At 47.1% G+C, this 27,747-nt stretch overlaps 1 protein-coding gene across 2 annotated transcripts in view; it reads left to right on the forward strand.

The window, feature by feature from the left end:
* The window catches only part of LOC144259301 (sodium- and chloride-dependent GABA transporter 2), a 54,193-nt gene extending 33,783 nt beyond the window's left edge, over positions 1 to 20,410 (forward strand). For both annotated transcript variants that reach the window (XM_077807508.1, XM_077807509.1), the window contains 8 exons: positions 9,338 to 9,441; positions 13,545 to 13,669; positions 14,361 to 14,473; positions 15,353 to 15,490; positions 17,014 to 17,116; positions 17,564 to 17,664; positions 18,526 to 18,696; positions 20,291 to 20,410. In XM_077807508.1, coding sequence (XP_077663634.1) covers positions 9,338 to 9,441; positions 13,545 to 13,669; positions 14,361 to 14,473; positions 15,353 to 15,490; positions 17,014 to 17,116; positions 17,564 to 17,664; positions 18,526 to 18,696; positions 20,291 to 20,410 — 975 coding nt within the window. The remainder of the gene's footprint in view (positions 1 to 9,337; positions 9,442 to 13,544; positions 13,670 to 14,360; positions 14,474 to 15,352; positions 15,491 to 17,013; positions 17,117 to 17,563; positions 17,665 to 18,525; positions 18,697 to 20,290) is intronic.
* Positions 20,411 to 27,747: the final 7,337 nt, after the last annotated feature.

The raw sequence follows: 27,747 nt of genomic DNA on the forward strand, positions 1-27,747 counted from the left end.
TTCTGTGGCCTAGTCCTCCAGCCGTATCACTTAGAAGTTCAATCCCTTTGTGGGGTATCCAAGTCCAGCTGTAGCTGGTCAGCCCCCAAGCTGGTATCACCAAAGTCCCTTTGCTGGCAGCAAAGTCTTTCCAAAGAATCACGCTCTTCTTTAGCAGAGTAGCGGGTCCCAGGGCTTCTCTCTGGGCCTCTCACTAGAACAAACAAATTTAACACTATCAAAACATCTTTTGACCCTCTCAGGGCTTGAGCCTCTCCTCTCTCTTGGGTTCCTCTTCAGCTCCTTGTTCCTTGTGTGGATCACTGGCCCTGGAGCCTGGCCCCTTGTTCCAGGGGCACGTTAGAGTGGTTAGTTCCACTCCTGTACCTCTGCGCTCCAGCCACAACCCAGCTCAACTATTCCCCTCAGCAGCAGCCCCTAACTGTTGGGTTTCCTCTCTTTTTAAGTCCTATACTCAGCACAGATGTGGCAAGGCAGGCCTAATTAAACAGGGCTGGCTAGCCCCAGGATCTTGGCCCTTACAGGTATGTCCACGCTGCGCACTAACCAGAGGTTCTGACTCAGGTTTGAACCCAAGCCCCCATTCTGTCCACACACACATCAGTCTGACTCAGGTCAGCAAGCACTCAGGACCCATGTCCCAGGACCCTGGTGGGTCAGAGCCTGAGTCCCACTGTGACTTGGGTCTGAGCCCTGTCATTCTGCAATGTGGATGCAGGGAAAGGCTCTAGCAGCAGGCTAAAAATAGCAGTATAGATGTGAGAGGCACTGCTCAGCTGTGTGGAGATCCATGTCGGGTACATACCCCGAGGTTCTAGCATGTCTTTACTCTGCTTGTCTAAGCACTGCCTCCCCATCTACTCTGATCTTTATACTTGTGCTAGGTGTGTGTGCAGTGCACGTACTCTACACGTTACCATATGTGTAGATGTAGCCATAGAGTTTAAGGCTAGAAGGGCCCACTGGATTATCTAGTCTGACCTCCTGCATATTACAGGCCACCAACACCACGTAGCACCTGAACAAATGAAATTAGACCAAAGTTTTACAGCCCCACAAGAGTCTAGACTATGATGTGCCATGGGCAGAGAATAGAGGGCCTGAGGCCCCTGCAATGGCAGGCAAATGATTGTGAGATGTACCCAGATAATCCTGGCAAGTGACCAGCAGTCACATGCTGCAGAGGGAGGCGAAAACACCCTGAGGTCCCTGCCAATCTGACTAGGGGAAAAATTCCTTTCCAACTCCACATATGGCTTTCATATTTTATAGACCCTGAGCATGTGAGCAAGAACCAGCCAGCCAAGCACCTGAAAGAGAGAGAGAATGCTCGGTGCCATTTCAGGGCCCTGTCCCTCCTCTTCCAAAGTCCCATGTCCAACCATGGCCATCCCTGTGCTGTCAGAGGACTCTGGTAGCCATGATTGTTGTAGTCCATATGGTCAGACCCTCTAGAGCAGTGGTGGGCAACCTGCGGTCTGAGGGCCGCATGCAGGGTAATCTGCTGGCGGGCTGTGAGACTGTTTGTTTACATTGGCCGTCCGCAGGCATGGCCGCCTGTAGCTCCCAGTGGCCGTGGTTCGCCGGTCCCAGAGAATGGGAGCTGTGGGAAGCGACGTGGACCACAGGGATATGCTGGCTGCCGCTTCCCACAGTTCCCATTTGCCAGGATCGGCGAACTGCGGCCACTGGGAGCTCCAGGCGGCCGTGCCTGCGGACTGTCAATGTAAACAAACTGTCTCATGGCTCGCCAGCAGATTACCCTGATGGGCTGTAGGTTGCTCACCGCTGCTCTAGAGGCTCAGCCCAGAGTTCCAGGAGCTGGCAAATGCCGAGTGGGGGTTACCTGTGCATTGGATGGTAATAGCATTTTGCTCTGAGACAGCTCCTTTTGTTATTTGTAAAGTGCTTTGAGATATTCCAAATGGAGGCACTATTTCAGTGCAAAATATTATTAAATTCCAGTACTTATAATAAATCAAAGATAGCTGGGACAAGTAAGCGAGGAAGTGCCCTCTAATAGGTTATAACCTTTCTGACGAACTGTATCTCAGGTGTTGGAGGCTGAAGTTGAAAACAGAGTGGGAGGTTACTTTGGTGAACAGGAATAAATAAAGCATAGAAGGAAAATGAATTAAATGAACTGGATCATTTAGAAGACTACATCCAATAATCAAATTAATATCCAGGTGGGCAGGGGTTTGGAGAATTCTGAACACCAAGATAAAGGGTACCATTCTCCTTGGGACTGAAGTCCAAGGAAGAGCTATACCCTCTTAAATTGGGTACAAAGAGCTCTTTCAGGTTCTCTTAGGTGGATTGATTTAAATGAAGTGGAAGCTTCAATTTAAATCAAAAAGAAAAGGAGTCCTTGTGGCACCTTAGAGACTAACCAATTTATTTGAGCATGAGCTTTCGTGAGCTACAGCTCACTTCATCAGATGCATACCGTGGAAACTGCAGCAGACTTTATATATACACAGAGAATATGAAACAATACCTCCTCCCACCCCACTGTCCTGCTGGTAATAGCTTATCTAAAGTAATCTTCAGGTTAGGCCATTTCCAGCACAAATCCAGGTTTTCTCACCCTCCACCCCCCCACACAAATTCACTCTCCTGCTGGTGATAGCCCATCCAAAGTGACAACTCTTTACACAATGTGCATGATAATGAAGTTAGGCCATTTCCTGCACAAATCCAGGTTCTCTCACTCCCTCACCCCCCTCCAAAAACCCACCCCCATACACACACAAACTCACTCTCCTGGTCCACGTCGCTTCCCACAGCTCCCATTCTCTGGGACCGGCGAACCACGGCCACTGGGAGCTACAGGCGGCCATGCCTGCGGACGGCCAATGTAAACAAACAGTCTCGCAGCCCGCCAGCAGATTACCCTGCATGCGGCCCTCAGACCGCAGGTTGCCCACCACTGCTCTAGAGGGTCTGACCATATGGACTACAACAATCATGGCTACCAGAGTCCTCTGACAGCACAGGGATGGCCATGGTTGGACATGGGACTTTGGAACAGGAGGGACAGGGCCCTGAAATGGCACCGAGCATTCTCTCTCTCTTTCAGGTGCTTGGCTGGCTGGTTCTTGCTCACATTTGGAGGGGGGTGAGGGAGTGAGAGAACCTGGATTTGTGCAGGAAATGGCCTAACTTCATTATCATGCACATTGTGTAAAGAGTTGTCACTTTGGATGGGCTATCACCAGCAGGAGAGTGAATTTGTGTGGGGGGGTGGAGGGTGAGAAAACCTGGATTTGTGCTGGAAATGGCCTAACCTGAAGATTACTTTAGATAAGCTATTACCAGCAGGACAGTGGGGTGGGAGGAGGTATTGTTTCATATTCTCTGTGTATATATAAAGTCTGCTGCCGTTTCCACGGTATGCATCTGATGAAGTGAGCTGTAGCTCACGAAAGCTCATGCTCAAATAAATTGGTTAGTCTCTAAGGTGCCACAAGTACTCCTTTTCTTTTTGCGAATACAGACTAACACGGCTGTTACTCTGAAACCTGTCAATTTAAATCAGCAATGTTAATTGGCTATTTCATTTGTACTTCAGTTGTTTGCTAAAGACAGGTGCATTCTCATTGGTTTGTCTAACCATTATTTAGTTGTAAATCACCATATTTTAAGAGCTTTACACTAGATTTGGTACATATTTTTGCTACCTGGGATGGTACACTGTAACTATATACATTTATTTAAGCAATTATATAGCTTAATATTTTCAGATTCTTATTCTATATTTTTAAGTATGTTAGAAAATGGTGAATGATATATTTCTCAGGTTTCAGAGTAACAGCCGTGTTAGTCTGTATTTGCAAAAAAAAAAAAAAGGAATACTTGTGGCACCTTAGAGACTAACCAATTTATTTGAGCATAAGCTTTCGTGAGCTACAGCTCACTTCATCGGATGCATACTGTGGAAAGTACAGAAGACGTGTTTATACACACAAACCATGAAAAAATGGGTGATTATCACTACAAAAGGTTTTCTCTCCCTCCACCCCACTCTCCTGCTGGTAATAGCTTATGTAAAGTGATCACTCTCCTTACAATGTGTATGATAATCAAGGTGGGCCATTTCCAGCACAAATCCAGGTTTTCTCCCTCCCAACACACACCCAAACCCACTCTCCTGTTGGTAATAGCTTATCTAAAGTGATGACTCTCCTTACAATGTGTATGATGATCAAGGTGGGCCATTTCCAGCACAAATCCGGGGTTTAACAAGAATGTCTGAGGAAGACGGGCGGTAGGAAAAAACAAGGGGAAATAGGTTACCTTGCATAATGACTTAGCCACTCCCAGTCTCTATTCAAGCCTAAGTTAATTGTATCCAATTTGCAAATGAATTCCAATTCAGCAGTCTCTCGCTGGAGTCTGGATTTGAAGTTTTTCTGTTGTAATATCGCAACTTTCATGTCTGTAATCGCATGACCAGAGAGATTGAAGTGTTCTCTGACTGGTTTATGAATGTTATAATTCTTGACATCTGATTTGTGTCCATTTATTCTTTTACGGAGAGACTGTCCAGTTTGACCAATGTACATGGCAGAGGGGCATTGCTGGCACATGATGTCATATATCACATTGGTAGATGTGCAGGTGAACGAGCCTCTGATAGTGTGGCTGATGTTATTAGGCCCTTTGATGGTGTCCCCTGAATAGATATGTAGGCACAGTTAGCAACGGGCTTTGTTGCAGGGATAGGTTCCTGGGTTAGTGGTTCTGTTGTGTGGTATGTGGTTGCTGGTGAGTATTTGCTTCAGGTTGGGGGGCTGTCTGTAGGCAAGGACTGGCCTGTCTCTCAAGATTTGTGAGAGTGATGGGTCATCCTTCAGGATAGGTTGTAGATCCTTGATAATGCGTTGGAGGGGTTTTAGTTGGGGGCTGAAGGTGACTGCTAGTGGCGTTCTGTTATTTTCTTTGTTAGGCCTGTCCTGTAGTAGGTGACTTCTGGGAACTCTTCTGGCTCTATCAGTCTGTTTCTTCACTTCTGCAGGTGGGTATTGTAGTTGTAAGAATGCTTGATAGAGATCTTGTAGGTGTTTATCTCTGTCTGAGTGGTTGGAGCAAATGCGGTTGTATCGCAGAGCTTGGCTGTAGACAATGGATCGTGTGGTGTGGTCAGGGTAAAAGCTGGAGGCATGTAGGTAGGAATAGCGGTCAGTAGGTTTCCGGTATAGGGTGGTGTTTATGTGACCATTGTTTATTAGCACTGTAGTGTCCAGGAAGTGGATCTCTTGTGTGGACTGGACCAGGCTGAGGTTGATGGTGGGAGGGAAATTGTTGAAATCATGGTGGAATTCCTCAAGGGCTTCTTTTCCATGGGTCTAGATGATGAATTATGTCATCAATATAGCACAAGTAGAGTAGGGGACGAGAGCTGAGGAAGCATTGTTCTAAGTCAGCCATAAAAATGTTGGCATTCTGTGGGGCCATGCGGGTACCCATAGCAGTGCCGCTGATTTGAAGGTATACATTGTTCCCAAATGTAAAATAGTTATGGATAAGAACAAAGTCACAAAGTTCAGCCACCAGGTTAGCCATGGCATTATCGGGGATAGTGTTCTTGATGGCTTGTAGTCCATCTTTGTGTGGAATGTTGGTGTAGAGGGCTTCTACATCCATAGTGGCCAGGATGGTGTTATCAGGAAGATCACTGATGGATTGTAGTTTCCTCAGGAAGTCAGTGGTGTCTCGAAGGTAGCTGGGAGTGCTGGTAGCATAGGGCCTGAGGAGGCAGTCTACATAGCCAGACAATCCTGCTGTCAGGGTGCCAATGCCTGAGATGATGGGGCGCCCAGGATTTCCAGGTTTATGGATCTTGGGTAGTAGATAGAATATCCCAGGTCGGGGTTCCAGGGGTCTGTCTGTGCGGATTTGATCTTGTGCTTTTTCAGGGAGTTTCTTGAGCAGATGGTGTAGTTTCTTTTGGTAACTCTCAGTGGGATCAGAGGGTAATGGCTTGTAGAAAGTGGTGTTGGAGAGCTGCCGAGCAGCCTCTTGTTCATATTCCGACCTATTCATGATGACAATATTTCTCGTTTACTAGCTAATAAACTTTTTGCTCATGATTTATGTCAAGCTGCATTAGGATGGTAACTGGAATTTAATTACATACACAAAACTGCATATAAAATTTATTTTAATTAAACAAATCAACCTTAAATGTTTTGGATATGAAAACTTCAGTGTTCTTCCATGAGCTTTCTTGGTGGATGAAGTCATAAATATTCGTAATTTGAGAACTGAACCAATCATTGTTCAGCTAGGGAGAAGCTATGAGAAATACAACTATGAGCCCACCAAAGTGGGCTCAGTGGAAGAGCCTGATGAGATAAAGGATGATGTCTCCTGGAGTCACAGACAGGGTCCCAGTACCTGTGATGGCTTTACCAATCTCTTGAACCCAATAGCCCCTGGGTCCCCCACACGATCAAGCCCTTAATATAGTACATGACCAATTGTGCTGTATTTATAAAGCTTGATCTCAAAAGTTAGATATTTCCCCCCTGATTCTTTCTTTATATAGAAAAGCATCTTTTAAAACAAAGTTTTTGATAGAGGTTCATGGATTCAGCATATTTATTTTGTAATATGTTTCAGCGTTAGCATCTTTTCTACTAAATTCAGATTTCATTTTAAACAGGTTTATTTTTCAAAAGAACAATTTATTATAATTTAAATAAAAAAATCCAATTTAAATTAAAAAAATCTCATTCAAATTAATTTTTTTATCTGGCAAAAGGTCATGACCAACTATCATAAAATTAATAAATGACAAGGAATTTTTGTCAGACATGCAGAAGGAATTTTTTTTTGAAAAAATGTATTTCTTCCAAGACATTGTGGGAGAGAGAACTCAGAGAGAGAGAGTGTTGTTTTGTTTTAAAAGTAACTCCTGATATGTGTAATCCAACAAGAAATATTGTTCTCAGGATAGCTCTGGATCAGGTATAGAGAGGCACCTTTCATGATGAACTAGAGGTAGTCGTACCTGTGCAAGAGGTCTCCTTTGATCTCTATTGTGCAATCAATAGTCTTGTTGGCTGGGTGAATTTTTAAAAAATACAACCAATATGGTGAGTTGGTAGGGTTCAAACTGAGCTCTTATGGTAACCAAAGTTCTAACACTGGACATCCAAAATAAAATGCTATGGGCTTGCCTACATGGAGGCACTCAGAAAATTTAATCCAAATTAACTAAAGTTTTGAAGTTAAAGTGGATTAGTTAAACCACATTAAAACCCATTAATTAAATGTATCTTAATTCACAAACTAAATCGAATTAAGGGCACTTTAATTCTGAATAAGAGCATCCGCACAAGTTAAATGCAGTTTAACTAATCCACTTTGAAAATTAATTTGGATGAACTTGGATGAACCTGATTTTCCCCTTGTAGACAAGCCTTGAACTGATTAAACTGGGATCTGTTCACCTTAAATTGCCAAAAGACAATATCCTACACAATAGCAAGGGTGATTCATTTTTAATCCTCTGCATGCCTGCTATCTCCAGGCAAACTTCATTTTCTGTTCCCTCTGGCCTCACAGATCATAGACCTCTGACATAACACCCAATGAAATCACTGGGAGTCTTTCCACTGTCTTTGGAGGATGGATTGAAAATTTTGGCTGGATCCCTTACAGAAGGGAAACAGTCTGTGGAAGAAATCAGAAGAAAGTGTAACATAAGGGCTCTGCCTTTTCTACCATCCTTACCGATTTTGCTTTATGGTGACTGGGGGGAAAACATTTAATACAGCTGCCTAATGAGCTAGAACAGATTTTCCTCTAGAAAACAGGGAAAGGCATCACAGCTTCCCGTTACAATGCACATTGACATGGGAATAAGATTAAAAAAATACAAACCCAAACCACCAATGACAATTGAATCAAATCAACACTGACACACACAATAGCCTGGGAGAAAGAAATACAAATGGATGAACGAGAAAAGTTCTGGGAAAGAAACTATTCAACCGCACCTTTGATCTGAATACCTACCCTGATATTCTACATTGGGCTTGCTTGCCTTTCATCGGAGAACTTGTGCAAAAGAGAGAGAACTGAGTTATCCCTTTTGTGGGAGCAACTACAGAGAGAGGTGATTTGGGGCATATAGGATGGGCTTGCCCAAAAGTCAGTGTTGTGAGAGATGGTTCAGCTGTGCCCCTGGAAGATGCAGGAGGGGACCATCTTTCTTGTTGCCTGAGAGAGAAGGGTCTAATTCAAAGCCCACTGAAGTCAATGGGAGTCTTTCAGTGACTTTAAGCTTTGGATCAGGCCTTCTTTTTTTTGTAAATAACCCAGTGAACTCTCGTGCAGTCTTGTTAGCTAAGACTGACTTCCTCCTTCTTCGTATCCTGTTTTTCACTGCCTCCCTGAGTGCTAAAGGCGAAAGGTGGTATAAAACGGGCGGTGTTATTAATACTCATTATTATTTCCTTCCTCATTAACTTCTCCTTTAGCTTGTCTCTACATCAAGCTATAACAAACCCTTTTGAATGAATGTGAATGGTATCAGTGATTTTGCACAAAGCTAGGCTTTTAGATTAAAGGTGGCATTGACAGACACATGATGTGACTTCCTTAGAACACTCAGACATGTCCTTGACAGTGATTGCAATGTAGTTCAAATGGACCTCATGAATTCTGACAGGGACTAAAATCTCTCTCCTGTTTCCTCTTTTAGTAACTTTTTATTGTAATAGTTTCAAGTAACTTTTTTCATGAATTTGTTTTTAAGGGTTTGAATCTTAATATCAAGCCTCAGAGCCAAGTAATACTATAATAAATTGCCAGTCTGTATGTTTAGCATTGCCCTCTAGTGGATGGAATCAGAACTGCCAAACTGTGTGTGAGCTTCTAAACTGCTAACGGCAAATGGAGAGTCTCCTTTAGCTCCAGCAGTTGGACTCTCCTCTGTGGCATCTGATCTCCTGTTGCTGTTTGGAGAGCTCTTATAGCCACAAAGTCTTGTAGGTTGCTCTAAGGGAAAAATCAGAATCCTTACAAGGTCCCTGGAATTCCCACACATGTGACTCTAAACACCAGTGGATGCTTTGACCATGCTCTAGAATTTAGGAGATCCTGTACATGCAGTTCTAGAACCCAGCTGTATCTAGACATTCTGTCCTAGAGCATGCTTATCTGCATACTCCATGTTTAATTTTTCTCAGTCACTGTTCATGCTGGTTCGGTCAGCCCTTTGGCCTCTGAACCCAGCTCTCTCTCCTCACTTTCTGGAATCTGTGTAGCTGCCTGCCATGTTGGCCTTTTCGCCTCCTCAGCTGCGTTTGTCTTTTCCTTGCAGGTGTGGATGGACGCAGGCACGCAGATCTTCTTCTCTTATGCCATTTGCCTGGGGTGCCTGACAGCCTTGGGTAGCTACAACAAGTACCACAACAACTGTTACAGGTAATCAGGATGAGATTCTATTGTTCAGGGACCCCCACCCCCACTGTTGCCCATTTTTCTCCCTGAATGCCATTGAGCCCTTGCAGATAGCAGACGGCTCTGCCAAAGGAGACAGCTGACCAGGTTCATTTTGAGGAAGTGCCTCCTGCTCTCTTTCCTCTTGAGGCAGAAGCGTGCTCTTGCCAGTTGCTGCTTTACTTGAAAACTAGTTTCTCCTGTCATATTTCTGAAACCAAATCCTCCATGATCTGTCCCCAGGAAGAACTTCAGTAGTTTCCCAGTCGCTTCACAGGTGAGAGGTCCTCCTTCCCCTGCTGAGCTTGCCGCTTGCTCACATTGTAACCCTTTAAAAGCTCTGGGGCAGAATTCTGCTTATGATGCCATTAAGCAGAACCATTCTCCCCTTTACAAAGGCTTGTGAATGGATTTAGAACACACACACATGATTTGCTGGAAGCAGTTGATTTGAGTCTTTCCCCCGAAGCTCTGCCATTCCAGTCAATCCTCACCTTGCAATTCTCTTTGCTATTGCAGTCCTTATCCCTCACACAACTTCTCACTAAACCTCACTCCTGTCCTATAGCAACCACGGGCATTCCAGTCCTGGAAACCACATTCAGTCTTGCCAATGCATCTGACTCCTAACTTGCAGCCTTCCCCCTGCTGTTCTAGTTAGCGCTGAGCTATCCTTGAACAGAAACTGGCAATCCTATTAAATTGTACCAAGTTGTCTGATAGTCTTGTGAGGTGTGCAGGTGGGGAAGAATGTGAGAGCAAAGTCATTTTCACATTAGATGCTTCCAGCGTTTGGAACCATGTCTCCAGCGGTGAAAGGCTCGTGCAGCCCCAGAAAGCTGCCCACTCACCAATCAGAACACCTTTTTATCTTGATGCGACGTTTATCGGTCAGCACGGTATCCAGATGAATTGTACGAAGTGGGAGGAACTGGGGCATTGAGTTTATATCCAGACAAGTCCCACCTACTCTGTCAGTTAAACTGCTCTTTAAACTGGGATATCTTTTCTTTAAATATATTATAATTTTGTTTGTCATTATTGTGACCCCTGTCGGTTTGCATGGTGCTTCTCTAAAAGCTAAAGACCTGGGCTGTGCTGTGCCCTGAGGCGCTTACGCTCCAGTGCCGCAGTCTCTTCTCCCCTTCAAGTAAGGTTCACTGCCAGCTGTAGTGGCGTGGACACCTGTCCAGTGAGAACTGGACTGAGAGCCCCCATCTCATTTGAGGGGAAGAAGGATGGCAGAGGAAGGAACAAAGGATTTGTGGTTGAGGCATGGTACAGGAAGACCTGGATTCTTTTCCTGGCTCTGCTGCTGACCTACTGTGTGACCCTGGTAACACAGGCAATCTATCTGTGTCTCCATTTCCCTACCTGTAAAATGGAGATAATGACAATTACCTACATCACAACAAAGTTGTAAAGAACTTTGATAGCCTCAGATGGAAAGTGCCTTTGAAGTAGAAAGTGATGGTGTTCCATACAAGCCATTTAACCATCTAGCGATCAAATAGTAACAACATTCCTTTGCTGCTGAGCTGTGCTAGATGAATAGCTCTTTATACTGGTGCCAGTCCTTCATACCATCCTTTTTCCTAGGTAGTTCTATTTCACATGGGTCTGTCCTACATTCTGCAAGCCTGGGGCTTACATAGAAATAAACAGTCAATTTTCAACGTGGCAAAAAAATAACAGCAGGATGCCCTATAGATCCTTACCAGGACCAGTGTTGTTCCATATAGTCATTAATGATTTGGAAAATGGGGTGGACAGAGAGATGATTTAGGTCAGTCAAAGCTAGAGAAGATGGTGAGGAATGTCAGAGGGACATAACCAAGCCAGGTGATTGACCAGCGTGATGGCAGATGCTGTTCAATGTTGACATATGCAAAGTAATTTGTGTAGAAATGAATAATTTGCACTATTCTCACCTTGTGTGTCCTAAATTAACTGTAACTTCTCTGGAAAAACAGCTGGGTGGTGTTGTGGATGGATCAGTGAAGACAACTACTCATTGTGCAGGGGGTCTGAAAAGCAAATCCATCATTAGCTTGATTAGCTTATTGATGGATGGATTCATTCATATTATTTATTAATCTGTTAGCACATAGTGGTCAATATAGGTTCAGTCTCCAGAGGGCTGCTATTATCAGTCCCGTTAGAATCAGAGACCCTAGAAGCACATGAGAAACAATTGCAATTTATCACAAGTCCCTTTATTAACAAATCCACTGAAAAGATAAACCAATCCCCCAAACACTGAAATACAATAGCAGACAGAGAGTGCAAAGTGTTTAGCCTTTTGACTAGCATCACATCTCCTTTTGGCAGACCCTGGAGTGTCAGTGGTCATCTTCATCACCATCATAGTCACCTGGAGTTGTCATCCTGGCATCTTCCCATGTGTGTCCCTCCACAGCACTCAGGCCAGTCAACACCCGTTTATCCTGAGTTATGCTTACGCCTACTAAAGCCCATATATATATATATATGCATAAGGGATTCAATCCCTTTTTTATACTTCCACATCCCACTAATTTAGAGATGCCCAATTTCCTATAGGCTATTTCCCTTTATTCTCATTAACATCTGTGTTAATGAGTTACTATAGAAACTTGAGGTTATTAAAGAATCCCCCAAAATGTCACTATTGGGCATCTTGCAGTGTTAACCGGCTCTATTGCTGCATAGTTTCCAGGCCGTCAGCACTTAACACATCTTTTACTGTAATCATCCCCTTTGCTGGTACCACCTTTATCTGTCAGTCAACTAGTTATGCCAATCTGTTTCAGGACTAAGGCCTTGTGTCACTAAACTGAATATCTTACAGGCCTATAGGCCCTGTGTTACGACGTTAAGTAATGCTTACATTTCACCTCTATATCCTAAATATACTTAATGTCTTGAATTCTTGGCTACAAATTATGTAAAGAATGGATAGATGATAATACTGAATATATTAAATTCCATACATTAATAGAAATCAATGTATGGCCTTTCCTGGAATGTAGTGTTCAGTTCTGCTCTCTTCATCTCTAAAAGGTAAAACAGAAACATAGTGCTTCAGAGACCGTGAGAATGACTAGAGGCCTGGGGAGACTTGAGTATATAGGGAGACTGAAAAGATTGGGATTGTTTAGTTTAAAGATTTGATGAATAAAAGAAGACATGATAGAGGTATACAAAATGAATAGTTTAGAGGAAGTGAATTGGGTGCTTCTCTTTACCATGTCTCATAACCAGGGGACAGCCAATGGCACTGAAAGGCAATGAATTTAAAATTGATACAACAAAATTGCAAAAACCCTAATGTGCGTAACATGTGGAACTCATTGCTGCAAGATATTCTTGGGGGCAGAAGTTTACTAGGGTTAAAAAAAAAAAAATCAGGCATTTTTATAAGTAATGAGACTATCCACAAGTACATTAGATAGGATACACTGGTCTGATTCTGTATGGCAATTGCTATAAGAAGTAGGATGGCCTGGTGGTTAGGGTGCTAGTCTGGGATATGGGAGACCTGGGTTCCATTCCCTGTTCTGTTGCAGACTCACTGTATGACTTTGGGCAAGTTGCTTAGTCTCTGTGTGCCTCCATTCCCCATTTATAAAATGAACAGAATACCGACCTCACAAGGGTGTTGAGGATAAATAAAGATTGTTAGGGACACAGACACTGTAGTAATGGAGGGCCAGCTGTACCTGAGATAGAGAGAGACAGGTTGATGTTAATAAATAAAGAGTTCTGAATTTATTTTAGGCTTTATTTTGTGACATTATGAGGCTGTCAGTATGTGGGATGAAGAAGCAGCATCAGTGTTATGATGTGAAGATGCACATGTCCTATATTTATCCCTGGATGAATCCACAGCCGCACACTGTCAAGACATCTGCTCAAACATCTGCATAGAAATTATTAATATAGGTGTATGTGCGTGTTTCTATGTGGGCGCTTTCATCTCATTGGCTGCTGTGCCTCACTGATGCTTGTTTTTGATTGGCTTCTCCCCCTCCCCTGCCATGCTGATGCTCTTTTCTGATTGGCTGGCTGGTTCCCCCACACTGATGTTCATCTTTTCTCCTTCCCAGGGACTGCATTGCGCTGTGTTTTTTGAACAGTGGTACGAGTTTTGTGGCTGGCTTTGCAATCTTTTCCATCTTGGGCTTTATGGCACAGGAACAAGGCGTGCCTATTTCTGAGGTAGCTGAGTCAGGTGAGTAGGCTCGGTGTGCAGGAAGAGCAGAGTGCAGGATAGGGTGGGCCATTGCTAATGTGGGGCAATCTCTGGTCACCTGACACTGACCCTGGATTCCTTTTCTGCATTGCCTCTGACGAAAGAGCTCCTGTTAAGAGAGCAGAGCAGAGAACAGAGTGACTGAGGGGTGTCCCAAAGGTGCTGACCCCCTAAGATGTACAATGAACCACAATGAAATGAGATTAATTGCAACCCCAGGTTCAAATCTCAGAAGGGTCAACTCAGCTCTTCTGGTTACGGCGTGTGGATCTTTGGCATGAAACCTTAAGATCTGTTTGCTCTGCAGGGACATTAACAATCCACCAGCTCCCAGCCCTAGCCATGAAGGTGGAGCCCACAGCCTGCTGTGGCTTGTCTGCCCCCACTCCTGGCAGTAAAGCCGTAGCCTGCTCTGGTCCCTCTGATCTTCCTCACCCAGCAATGGAGCCACTGTTTCTTGAATGGTGGTTCCTAGTGCCAGGAGTGAATTTACTGGGGAAGGTGGGGTGTGTTTTGCAGATGGGTGGGTGCCATAGACCAGTTCTGAGCTGCTAGTCTCCCTGATTCTGCTTTGGTGGCCTCTTCCTCACAGCCTGGCAGGGCGATGATACAGCTGATGGCTTCTAGATTTGGCCCCTACCATCTTCTATAAATGACCCTCTTCTCACAGGGCCTGGCCTGGCATTTATCGCATACCCTCGAGCTGTTGTCATGCTGCCTTTCTCCCCACTCTGGGCCTGCTGCTTCTTCCTGATGGTTGTTTTGCTGGGACTGGACAGCCAGGTACAGACGCACAGACAGGACACGAGTGCTTCCTTCTTGTCTGACCAGCTTCCCTTCAAACTGACAGCTAGTACATTCCACTTGATAAATGGCCAGGTGGTGAGGGAAAGACCTGGGTACAAGTTCTGAGGTAGCAAAGCACGTTCCCCTGTCTAGACAGAGTAGAGCGCCCCTGCATCCAGTCAGCTCTCATTTAATCTAGTATGGGCTCAGATATACAGATGGGCCCAGTGGACAGGGCACTTGACGGGGATTCAGGTGATCTGGGTTCTATTCTGCTACTGACCTGCTGTGTGACCTTGGGCCAGTCACTTCACCTCAATTGCCTATCTGGTCTATTTGGAGCGTAAACTCTCTGGTGCAGGAGCTGTCCCGTTATGTGTTTGTCCAGTGCCTGGCACAATGGGGCCCCAATCTCAGCTGGAGCATCTGTGAGCTATGATAATAAAAAATGTCATGCTCCCTGCGAGCTTCCTCCTTCCATCCAGACCATACAGCATAGGGAAGAGCTGCAGCCCATTCTGTGGTTGTGTGGGAAAGGGTCTGAGCAGATGTCCTGTGAACCATGATGCTAGTTTCCAGCAATACCTTCTGGAGTCAGAGCCATGGTTTCAGCAGCATGCCTAGTGAGGGATTGGGAAATGGCCTGGCACTGGTTTCCAGCAGCACGTCCTTAGTAAGGGATTGAGGCATGGACGCCCATGGAAGTTCCCAGGACAGCTGTGGCATGGCTGGGGCTAGCTCTCAATGTTGAATGTGTGCAGTATCTCTTGGCTGAGGGAAACCTGTCCTGTGAGCAAGAGGCCGTGGTGCAATGAAGACCAGCCAGCTGGCATAGTAGGAGCGTGCTGACAGGTGTGTGAATTTTCTTCTTCCTAGTTTGTCTGTGTGGAGAGCCTGGTGACAGCTGTTGTTGACATGTACCCCACCATCTTCCGGAAGCAAAACCGCCGTGAGACCCTCATCTTGCTTGTCTCCATCCTCTCCTACCTTGTAGGACTGGTCATGCTCACAGAGGTAGAGCTCAGAGACAGGAGTCCCTCCGTCCATCCTCCTGTAGCTCACAGTCTGTGGGGTGCTCTGGTCACGTCTGACTGAAATTCCTCTGGGCAGAAAGAGGACTCTAGACCCTATGGCTGGATTAGGAGCAATTCCACCTGGGGCTGCAGTCTGTGCTCTCCTAAGCTAATAAGTGTTGGGTCAGTGCTCAGATGGGAGACCTCTGAGGCGCACCCCAGGTGCTGCAAACAGTGGTGTTACTGATTCAGTACGTGGTGCTCTGCCCTCTTTCTCAGCCTGGTACTAGTGGGCACTGTGCGGTTGGAGTTGCCAGTTCTGGGGCGGGTTTTAAAGTGAAGCCCTGGCCCGAGTGGTCAGTAAGGATTCCGGGGTGTATTTTACAAGAGCTGCTCTGCAGTGTTGTGGCCCAATTCCAGTGCAGCGTTTTACATTCTGCCTCGCTAAAAATTCTTTCAACTGGATATTGCAGTTTTCATTGCCTGTCCTAAACTCTCGTGGACCATTGCTCTGTGCTGGCCTGTGAGAGAGTGTTTTGGAGATCAGGACTTTTCAGAGTTTCATGCAAACCAAGCCCTATCCCTGTCTCATTTGAAGGCTATTGGAGCATCTTTATCCCTTTCTTCCCTACTTGATGGGACCCTCATGAGCACTATGTGTACAGCTAGCTGCTGGGCCTGGTTCTGACCTCACGTCCATTTGCATGATTAGCCCCATGGAAGTGAATAGAATTCTGTCGGTATGAAAATTGGTCTGAGATCAGATTTGGGACCAGGTTCCCTTTTTGGCAGTGGGAGGAGGTGACTCCAGTGTGTTTTTCTCTCTCTCTGATATTTGAAAATCTGCACCTGATTTTGCAGCTGCAGTTTTGCGCCTGGAATTAATTGCAGGCCCGTGTTGTAGCAGCGCTTGTAGAATTAGGCAACTAAGCCAGCTAAAATTTGGGTCCCCAACGATTTGTGCCTGCAAAATTGCACTCAGTTATATCTGGGTGCAAATTTGGAGTCTGGGTTGATTTTTGAACATCAGAGAGATAGGCCTGTGGGTCTCTCTTCCCATTTCCCGCTACCGGGCTTATTTTTTCAGATTGTCCTAAAAATAACCCTGCGCTCCTGGACAGTGACTAGGGTGACCATATGTCCCAAGTTTATAGAGACAGTCCCGATATTTGGGGCTTTTTAAAATATGGGCTCCTATTACCCCCCCACCCCCTCCACACACCATGTTTCAATTTTTCACGCTTGCTATCTGGTCACCCTAACAGTGACTTATCCTCTCCTGGAAATGACAGGCTGCAGACAGAGCAGGGATGGGATCTGGGGAGAACAGGATTTCCACAGATGTCCCCAGTGCTGATCCGGGTTTTGACCAGGTTGGGCTTATAAGGGGAATGCTTGTCATCAGGGTCTGCCAGGAGAGGGTGGGGCAGGAAGGTGCCAAAGACCTGAGTTGATTCTTTCTCTAGCTGAATGGCTTGACCTGTCCCTTAGTTAGATTTCTTCTCCCTGCTTGGCCCCTCCCAGGGTGGGATGTACATCTTCCAGCTCTTCGATTACTATGCTGCCAGTGGCATGTGCCTGCTCTTCGTTGCCATCTTTGAAACACTTTGTATTGCCTGGGTGTATGGTGAGTATGGGCCTGGCGGCCAGCAGCTTTCACTGACTCCAAATCCCTGTGTGGACTCTTGTCCACTCACTGGGGCTGGTCTCTCTGTTATCCCCAAGAGCACCAGGCCCAGATCCCCTTAGTAAACCTGGTACATTGGAACCTTTTACAGACAGTAACACAACGTGTCCTCACTTCAGTGCCCTGGGACTTAGATGGTGGGAGCTTCCTTACAGCAGAGCCCTGGGGGAGCTAGCTGGAGAAGCTGCCTCATGCCAGCAAGGAAGTCTGTGACCCTAACAAATTTCCCTTGTTTGCGCTTATCTGTATTACCCATAATGCCCCATTTCTGAGCTCCCTCCTCTCCACATGGGTCTTCCTGTCAGTCAGTATCCTCTCTGGGCCATGCAGACCCTGTTGCTCCTTGTTCCCTTTTATTAACAGGCTCTCCTTCCCTGTCTTTCTCAGGTGCTGATCGTTTCTATGATAACATTGAAGACATGATTGGTTACAGGCCATGGCCTATTATCAAATACTGCTGGCTCTTCATCACGCCAGCTGTCTGCATGGTGAGAGCTTGGAGGCCTTTGGTCTGGGGGTCTGAGAGAGGAGTGGGGCTGGTTTAGGTTGTTGTGGGAGTGGGGGAAATGGCTAGCTCTGGGGCCACTGTGTTGGGGACATATTGAGTAGGTAGTAAGCATTTTCCTATGGAGCGGGCAAGGTTGTAATGGCTCACTGGCTCTGTGTGGACATCACGTTGTCCTCCAGCAGCTGATCCATAAAAGGTAAGAACCCTATTGCTACTGGCAGCTCTGGTACATCTCCACGGCCAGCAGAAACCTGTGGCAGCAAGTCTCAGAGCCAGGGTCTGCAGATGCAGGCTCATGCTATGCAGCTAAAAAAAAGCTATGTAGACACTTGGGGTGGAGCTCAGGCTCTGCCTCAGAACCTGAACTCCAGGCCAGTCCTGAACATATGCACAGCTATTTCTCATGCTATCAAATGAGCCTGAATCTGTAGACCCAGGCTCTGAGACTGTCTGCCGCAGGTTTCTGCTGGCCATGTAAATATACCCCTCGTGAGTAGACTCCCGCTTTAGCTCAAGTGGCCTGTGATTTGGAAGCCAAAGGCTTTAACCCTGCTGCTGTGTGTGGTCTGTCTGATCACCATGGACATCCGTGAGTGGGGATGGAATAACTGGGGGAGGGAATAGATCACCTGCTCGGAAGAGCTCTTGGCTGAGATAACAAACACTAATTGAAGGGACAGCAGCACCAAAGTGGGTCTGATGGATGCTCTGATTGTTGCCCCTTGCGGGCTGTCTGTCCCAAGGAAGTCCTGCAGTGGGTGTGAAGTCAAAAGGCAGATCATGTTGGCTAATGGCATTGCTTCCCCACTTCCTCTCTTCTTGGCTTCTTCCATCTCCCCAGGCTACCTTCCTGTTTTCTCTGATTAAATATACCCCTCTGACCTACAACAAGAAGTACGTGTACCCCTGGTGGGGAGACACCCTGGGCTGGCTGCTGGCCCTCTCATCTATGGTCTGCATCCCTCTCTGGATTGTCTACAAACTCTCCATGATCAAGGGCTCCCTGAGAGAGGTGAGTCTGCTGCTTCGGGAGTGGGGTCTGGGCCACACAGGGGCTGATGGAGGGCCTTACAGATCACTGGCATATTGAAGTGACAGCCTCTTGAGGTGTGATTGGTGTGTTGTAGGTTAATAAACAGGAGCGTAGAATTAAGTTAAGAAGCTCAGTCTATTACTGTAAAGAATTAGTGGCTTTATTGAATTCAAGCTGGCTGGAGGGCTACGCAGAACTAGCTGCCTTCCTGTGCCTTGCAGTCAGTGATGAGCTGCCAAAATCTTAACAACTGGTTCCCTCCTCACCCCACAAGGGGGTCGTGGCCCGCCCCCCAGGACTCCTGTCCCATCCAACCTCCTGTGTTCCTTGATGCCCCCACCCCAGGGACCTCTGCTCCATCCATCCCCCTCCCCTGTCCCCTGACTGCCCCCAGAAGTGGGCAGGAGGGTCTCATGGGCCACAGTAGTGGGTGCCCACACCGCCTCTAAGAGCCGGAGGGACCGTCCGGGGGGCGAGGTGGGGAGTCCCAGCGGTGCTTACCTTGGGCAGCTCCCGGGAAGCATTGGGCAGGTCCCTCTGGCTCCTCGGGGTGCGGTAGCGTAGCTAGTGGGGGAGCAGGGAGAGCAGCCGCTACTCACACTGATCACATCAAAAGTGGTGCCTTAGGCACCGACTCCATGGGTGCTCTGGGGCTGGAGTCCCCATGGGGAAAATTTGGTGGGAGCAGAGCCCCCACTGACAGCTCCCACCCCGTGCCCGCCCTCAGCTCACCTCTGCTCCGCCTCCTCCCCTGAATGTGCTGCTCTGCTCTGCTTCTCCCCCCCGTTCCCCCCCCCCGGCTTCCCGCAAATCAGCTGTTTGCATGGGAAGCCTGGGAGGACTGAGAAGCAAGTGGTGGCTTCGTGCTCAGGCCCAGGGAGACGGAGAGAAGGGGAGCTGGGGTGGGGGGCGCGAGGAGGGCTGTCCATGCCACAGCAGGTAACCCGGGGGCCCGTCGGGGAACCGCTCCCCGCCCCAGCTCAACTCCACCTCTCTGGGCCTGAGCACAAAGCCACCGCTTGCTTCTCAGCCTTCCCAGGCTTCCTGCACGAACAGCTGATTTGCGGGAAGCCGGGGGTGGGGTGGAGAAGCAGAGTGGGGTGGAGCGTAACTAGCAGAGTGGAGGTGAGCTGGGGCTTGGGGCAGGGAGGGGAGCTGCCGGTGGGGGCTCTGCACCCACCAAATTTTCCCCGTGGGTGCTCCAGGGCCACTTTTGGCCGGTTGTTAAATTTAGAAGCCCTTTTAGAACCGGTTGTCCCGCGACCAGCGAACTGGTGTGAACCTGCTCCAGCTCACGACTGCTCGCAGTTATTGGCTCTCCATCACTTGTCAAATGCCGTAGGAAAACCACTTTGTGGGAAGTGCTGATAGGAGACCAAGTGCAGGCCTCAGGCCAAATGCAGTCCACAGTCATGATTACCAAATTCCTCCCTGCCTCTCCCCTCCATGCTGCCCTTGCTGGAAGGCTACTTAGAAAGGGGCTGTTTGGTGGGGGTGAGGTTTTAGGGAGGAGGCTGTGGGTGAGCCAGATCCATCCCTTCATCCTTGTTCAACATCCTACTTTGTCTTTCAGAGATTCCGCCAGTTGGTCTGCCCAGATGAGGATTTACCTTTCAGTCTGCGTGCGGGGCAGCCCATTCCTTCCACCAGACCTGGCCTCCTGATGCTGACAGAGCTAGAGTCCCATTGTTAGGGCCACCATGGCCCCCCGGATTGTTTGATACATCCCTTCTAACTGTCGGATGACTCAAGGATACTCCACTTGCTGGGGGGAGCAGGACTTGTGAGCTGATCTCTCTTCCGCTGGAGGATTTGATGGGCTCAGCAGGGGCTGCCATAGAAGGGTCTCCAGGGACAGTGTGGAGTCAGCGATGCACCTTAATTGTCTCCTGGGGAGCACACACAGGAGCTGATTCAAACAGCTGAGAGTCCCCAGCGCTCCAGTGGGTGGGACAGGAGATACTCAGCCCTGGAGTGGAGATGGTCAAAGGGTCACAGAGGCTATTCTCCAACATGGACTTTGAGGACCTCTCCGTTCATTCCATTAAATCCTTTATCTTATCAGTCCTGAGTGGATCTGCCTCAGTTTTGTGTCTTGTGGTTTTTTTGTAAGGGAACTCTCCCCTCCACACCAGGAGTCCTTGCTGCTAAAGGTGCTGCTTGATTCCAGAACTACATGGAGTCCAATCTACCAGGACCACCTCTCTGGGCAGGGGTGATGGGTATTCTGCTGGCCCAAGAAGCCAAGTCCCAGGTGGTGATGGGTGTGTGTGTGGCTAGTCTAAAGAGGAAAGTCCACACCGAATTAGTTATGACTTCCCCTCACTCACCTCCCAGAATTAGAGAAATATTATATACTGTTACTCCTTTTTGACCCAAGTGGTTATTAGGATAAACCGATGATGGAGTCAGGCATTCCTGTTTATTTACAAGGAATGTATAAAGTCCAGTTTCTCTGACCACAGTAGGAATTAAATAAGAGATTGTGTCTTTACTCTCAGTTCCAAGCCTCTTGTCAGCACTTAGCCCAAAACTCTCTCAGCTTTTGTTCAGGGCCACATTCCCAGTGTTTATCCTGACTCTGTCTTTGCTGTGATTCTCCTTACTTCTCTGCCTTTTTGCCTCTCTTCAACAGACACACAAACCTTCTCAAAACAATACCCAGCAAAACCTATCCACCCACAAATGCCTTGTGCCTGTGTTGCAGATGGAGGCCTCTGTTTCAGCTACCTGGCTCCATATAGGAGCTTAAATGTTTCTTACAATTATCTTAAAGGAAGGGTGGCACTTACATCCAACCTATAACAACCATCCCAAGGAGGGCCACACAGATGCCTCCTCCTTCATCAGGCGCTGAACAGTGCTGGTAAATCCAAAGGAATGTAGGAGCTCAGATCCGTGACTCTAAAACCCAAGAGCAGAGGCTGCTGCAAGGCAGGAGTGAGGTGTGCTGGCCAAGCTGTGTGGGGATGCAGGACTGGAAGAGCAGGAGATGCAGCAAGAGCAGGAGTAGAGTAATGCATTGGCAGAGGGTCTGTGTTTTTTCCCGGGGAGGGGGTTGATTTTAGGACTAAGGAAGTTTTTGCAGGTCAGGACTATGGTGTTCGGGCAGGTCTGGAGGTTTCTGCAGCTCAGGTGCTTTGCAGGGCAGATGGGAGGGAGAACTGGAGTAGCAGGGGATGCTGCAGGCCAGCATGGAGGTGCATTAGCAGATCTGCATTGGGACCCTAGGACTGGAATAGCAGCTAGTAACTGATGTATTAGGAGGACAGAACTGGGGAGCCCAGGCAAAGCTGTGCAGCCCAATTTAAAAGTAATCGTTCTCTGTGAGTATTGTTTAGGTGGTATCTTTAAGCAGTAAGTTCCCATGTAAATATTCAGGGTGGGTGCAGATCCTAATGTGTCCCTGGCCCCAGAGGTCAGGTGCTCTTTTTGCTCTTCTCACGTCATGTGTTCCAAAGCAGGAACACACAAGAAGTTGAGCCCAGGCTCCCAGCAATTTCTGGATTGTAGCTGAATCCTTGAATACATTGCTACATGATTCAGTCCCCTGAGTCCTTACTGTGAGCTCTCGCTAGGGCTGCTCAGGATATCCCAATTGGGTGTTTAATGAAAAACAAACAGGAAAGGTGCAATTGCTGCTGGTAGTCACAAGGTGGCCTCGCTGCTTTAGATCCTGCTAAGATATGAGCAACCACTGCAAAAATATGTCATTTGGGTGAATTTACAGCTAAGCTGGCCAGAGGGTTGGGAAGCTCCCAGTTTGTGAAGGCAGCTGGATTCACATCCTGGAAATCACATTTCTAGTGCAAGGAGGAACTACAGTCCAGCACCGCTAGTGTTCGGCTTCTCATTCCCGGCCTCCCCAGGCAGCAGGATCCTGATCCCCATGGCGGGACTTAGATGTTAACTTGGGTCGGTTGTGGTCAGAGCTGGTGCTATAAGAAGTGGGCAGAATGGTAATTAAAATTCCTTTCCTCTGGAACAGTGTCAGCTGTGACTTTATGCAAGGTGCTATATATGGTTGCCTACAGGGGACAAGAAGGATTTTTACACAATTGAGCTATCAGCAGTTGGTCACAGCTGGAGACCGGACACCAGAGAGGGTGGACCAGTGCGCTGAGGTGGTGCACAGAAGCCTCTTTTGTTGGATATGTTGTCTGTGATTGCTGCTCAGGCAGACATAACTGCACAAGCTGCAATCTACCTAGCACAGCTAAAACTAGCAGTGAGGATGCAGTGGCATGGGTTGTTCCACTTGTTGCTAGCCCTCACTGGAGCCCATACTGCTAGTTTTAGCTGTGCTAGGTAGATTACAGCTAGCATGGGTATGTCTGTCCAAGCTGCAATATCACCTCCACCTGCAGTGTAGAGATCTACTTAGGTGCATGGCTGGTTCTTGCTCACATACTTAGGGTCACACTGATCACCAGAATTGGGGTTGGGAAGGTCAGACTGGCAGGGACCCTTGAGGGGTTTTGCCTTCCTCTGCAACATGGGGCGTGGATCACCTCATAGCATCATTTGGCCATGTCTCCTCCAATCAATTCCCTCCCCTCATAAGGGCCTCAGGCACCTCCGTATCAGCTGTTCTCTGCCTGTGATACACAACAGTGTGCTCTCCTGAGGACCGAAGTCATTAGGCTCAACAAAGAGGAATCTGGGTGAACTATAGTAGCCTGTGATATACGGGAGATCAGACTGGGTGACTTGGTGGTCCTTTCTCGCCTGAATCTCTGGTAAATTCCAAAGGGCTGAGCAAATCTTTTGTTCAGAAGGATTCTTATGAAGTTGTCAGTCTGAGAGCACTTTAACAACAAGGTCAGGGTCCTCTGATTGCAGTCCCTGGAGTGGATCATGTGCAAGGAAAAGGCCTATAACTTATCAGCATGTGTGGCAGCATTCACCCCCTTCCAAGGTGGCAGGTTGCAAGAGGTGGGCCCGGGAAGCCTGATTTCTGGCATCCAGAGCAAAAGGGCCAATTTTCCATTTCCTAGAATTGAGCATTTTGATTCATTTAAAGGATTTTAGTGGCGTGTGGGACCCATGGCCAGACCTCTGCTGTCATCCCCGGCATGGTGCCATTTAAAGGCCCAATCGATTACTTGGATTTCTGAAAAGACTCAGTTACTGTTCCTGTATATGGGCGAAAGGCTGGTCTGGTGGTTCAAGCACGGGCCTGGGAGGTAGGTGACCTTCATTCAGTTCCTGTTTTTGGCACGGATTTTGTGTGGCCTCGAGCAAGTCTTGTAACCTTACTGTCCCTTAGTTTCCCCCATTTGTGACAGAGAGAGAGTAATACTTCCCTACATTGCAGTGGTGGTATGAGAGTCCATATTTGAAAGTACTTTGAAATCTATGGAAAGACCCTTATGGAAAAATCCCATAGAATTTAATAGAGATGTTACCAATAGGATTCCATATGAAGTTAGTACAGAACTACAAAAATGACATTGAAAACCAATGGAATTTAATAGACAATGAAATCCTTTCCATTGGGTTTCTCGGGTTTTTTGTTTTGTTTTGCAATCTGCTAAAGAATGCAGTAGCAGGGCTACTGTTCTCCACTGAATTTTATAGGATTGTTCCAAAAAATCTATAGAGATTTTCATTTTCCATTCATCTGTGTAGGATTTTCCAGTGCAAATTACTATTAATATAAATATTACTGCTGTGGAATGTCCAGTGAGTTGTATTTAATCAAAGAGGGAGCCCAGAGATCCATTGAAAGGGTTCTTTCAGTCTGCTTAATTAACCAGTGACTAGGACGCATGGACAAAGTCAGCTCATTGATGGGGTGAAATGTCCTAGCTGCAAACCAACGATGCAACAGGTAAGGTAAATGTGAGTGCTCTTGATGAGGACTCCCAGAGCTGAAATCAATCTACAGGGTCATTACAAAACAACCAGTAAAACAAGGCTGTGAATTTAGGATAATTCTTGGAAACCAAGAGTTTGAACTGATTATATTTGAAATTCTCTCTCCAGACCTCCAGTTCCAAAAGTCTTTGCATGGCTCTTCTCTAAGGCAACTTAAGAATCTCCCAGCTGGAGCAGGGCAGGAATATGCACCAGAATTTAGCGTGTGCAATTTTCAAGCACTCATGTTGGCTCAGCTCTGCTGCCATTGAAATCAATGGGAACTTTACCATTACTCCTGCCTGGTCCACCTGGGGAGACTCGTATGTTACATTAGCTCAGAGGCCACCTACTCTGAAAAGTGAATCTAATAGTTTGGGAAGATGGGGTGAGTAGAGAGAGCTGCATCTGTTCTGTTTTGCGTTCTTGCATAAAAAATTAAGAGGCTTATGAGATTGTGAATTGCCTCAGCAATCCCTGGAAAGAGGTCAGACCCTTCTTTTCCATCTGATCTTAAAAATAAATCTCTCCTTTCTTTCTCTTCTACCCTCCCCCCCCCCCCCCGCCCCCGGCATTAGATGGGGCACCTTCTTAGGCAACACTAAGAAGAAATTTTAAAAATGCAGAGTCCTGAGTGGGAGGGTAAGGATGAACTGCTTGGCAACATTGCAGGATCCTGTCAGAGAGCCACCGCAGTGTTGTTAAGACTCTCTCCTAGATGCCTGTGTGAATGAGCATTTCAGTGGAGAAAATGATGGGTGTTTGAAAACCCAGACAATGCATCGCTGATCTGGCATCCAGGAAGTCTCTATACCAGCCTCCTTTTGGAGCACCGGGCACAGCAGTTGTAGGGGGTAGCGTATCTGGGGGAGTTATGGTATAACTACTTGTGAAGGGGCTGTACCAGGTGACTCAGTCTCCACCCCCTCCGTTGTTCCACCGTAGCTGTTCACAGTCCCACCACTTTGCCAGCAGGTGCCACAACCAACCCCAATTTGCCTGTCCTCCCAGATCCACATTGCTCTTTGCACCCTCACAGCCTGTGTAGTCCAGGTATCTGTTGGTCTCCTGAACCTATGTCCTGTTCCAACAGGTTCATCTCCTGTCCAGTCAGCCACCCGAGCATGGGGAGAACAGATGTCCAAGACTTTGCCATATTCTTTCTTCTGGGGCCCTCTCTGCCACTGTCCCTAGCAGAGCAAATGTCTGTTACAGAATCACAAAGGCCAACTGTCAGCAGATGTCTCCATTACCTACATGCCCCTGCGTACAGACACCTCTTCTACTGCTACGACTGAGATCTTTATGATGAGGCCCCTTCTGACTGCTCTCCATCTCAGTCTGTCTCCCTACTTTTTGGGGCAGCGCAATAGATGATTCACCACATCACATCCACCCTGAAGCAGAGACACCTTGACAGCCCTTCTCCACCCAAACTAGTGCAGAGGGCTAGGAATGATGTTCTGCCATAGGGGAAAGCACTGGCAGGGAATCCCAGCTCGTGAATCTTTTGTGGACTTTGCGACATCTCCTGGCCAGTATTCAGGATGACTGTTGATGGACGCATGGAAGATGTGAGCCAATCACGCAGCTAGCTTCTGGGATATAGTGAGCAACAACCCCCAACAAAAAAACCAAAACCTCGTAGGAGGGATAGAGAGTTTAGGATAAGAAATGTGAATCTACCACAAATCTGTCTGTCACTTCAACAAGGCGTGGCCAGTATATCCAATTATAGTTTTCACTGCATAAGGAAAGACCAAGCCTGTTTTCAGTTGTATGGAAGCCCAAATAGCAACATTGTGGACTAAGTTACAATTTTGGTAGGAACTGAGGCTGGAAGGACATTGCCAAGATTTTTGGCTAGGATTTTTTAGTTTAACTTAATTAGTGCATTGGGGTGATAGATGATGTCATTAGTCTCTTTTCCCTGCTTACGAATTTAGGGCAGATGTGGTGTTTCAGGAAGACAGGAGTCCCCAGGGAGGTGAGATCAGACAGAATTCATCCTCATCTAATGGGATGTTGGACATCTTGGGGAAAGGAAGCGAAAGGCCTGCACTGAGCTGTGTGGAATTGTTGGGGATATAGCTTTGTGACTTGGTACTGTGCTGCTGAACTTCTAAGGCATCAGCCTATCTGTGTGCACAGCTGCCATTTTGTGAGGCAGAGTAGATATAGCATGTTCTATGGGAGATTTGCACTGTGCTCTCTCACTGAGATTTCACTACTTGTTGTGTCCCTTGATTCAGGCTGGAAAGAAATACCAGGAACACTCAACTCTAGAGCTGTCATGGTTTTGGAAGCCGTGTGTGTGTTACCACTTGATCTCAAAATCTAGAAGGCTTTTATTAAGGGTATGAGTCTGGGGGAAGGGGAAGAAGATGCAGCATATTCAAAAATAAGCTTCTGCACTTTGTGGCACTGTCAGAATTGCTAGCAGATAAGATGATATGGAAAAAAGCAAATTCCTGGGAAATATCATGAATGACCCCAATATCTCTTGCCTTGTGGACCAAAGCAATTGGGCGACCAGCTGTGTTACTCCACCGGTGAACCATTATTTCCCCAGCTTTATTAGAAAAAGCATGTAACCCTTCTGCCCGTCGGAGTTGGCAGCAACAAGGGCCGGGTTCAATATCTAGGGGATTCATTCCAATAACACAATGCAAACCAGCCTGAGCCCCCACCCAGTGACCTGGGACAAATATATACCACCCCCGCTGGGTGCCTCCAAGAGGCAATACTTCCCCTCTCCCAAGCCCATAGTCTGAGTGTAGCAAAAGCCTTTTAATAACAGAGAGAAACAATGTGGCATTATGTTGGGGAAACACCACCAACAGGATTCGTAACACAACCCATGAGCAAAAACCCACCCCAAGCAAATTGGGGCATGCTCTTTCCCTTTGGTTCTTGAGTCCAAAGTCCCAAAGTCCCAAAAGTCCAATGACCCAAAAGTCTCTTTCCCTGGTCAGGGGAGCCCCAGAGTTCGAAAGTTTATCTGCAGAGCTTTACCTCCCAGCCTGGGGGGAGAGGGGGAAGAGAGGTAAGGGGCACCTTACATGATCTGAAGCTGACCACCCCACAACTCCATAGGCCTTTGCTCCGCTCCACCAGCTGCCCCACGAACTGCTTCACTCGGCTCGGCTCCGCTGCCCCACAAACTGCTCC

The sequence above is a fragment of the Eretmochelys imbricata genome, chromosome 1 (genome assembly GCF_965152235.1).
Source record: "Eretmochelys imbricata isolate rEreImb1 chromosome 1, rEreImb1.hap1, whole genome shotgun sequence".
Classification (NCBI taxonomy): domain Eukaryota; kingdom Metazoa; phylum Chordata; order Testudines; family Cheloniidae; genus Eretmochelys; species Eretmochelys imbricata.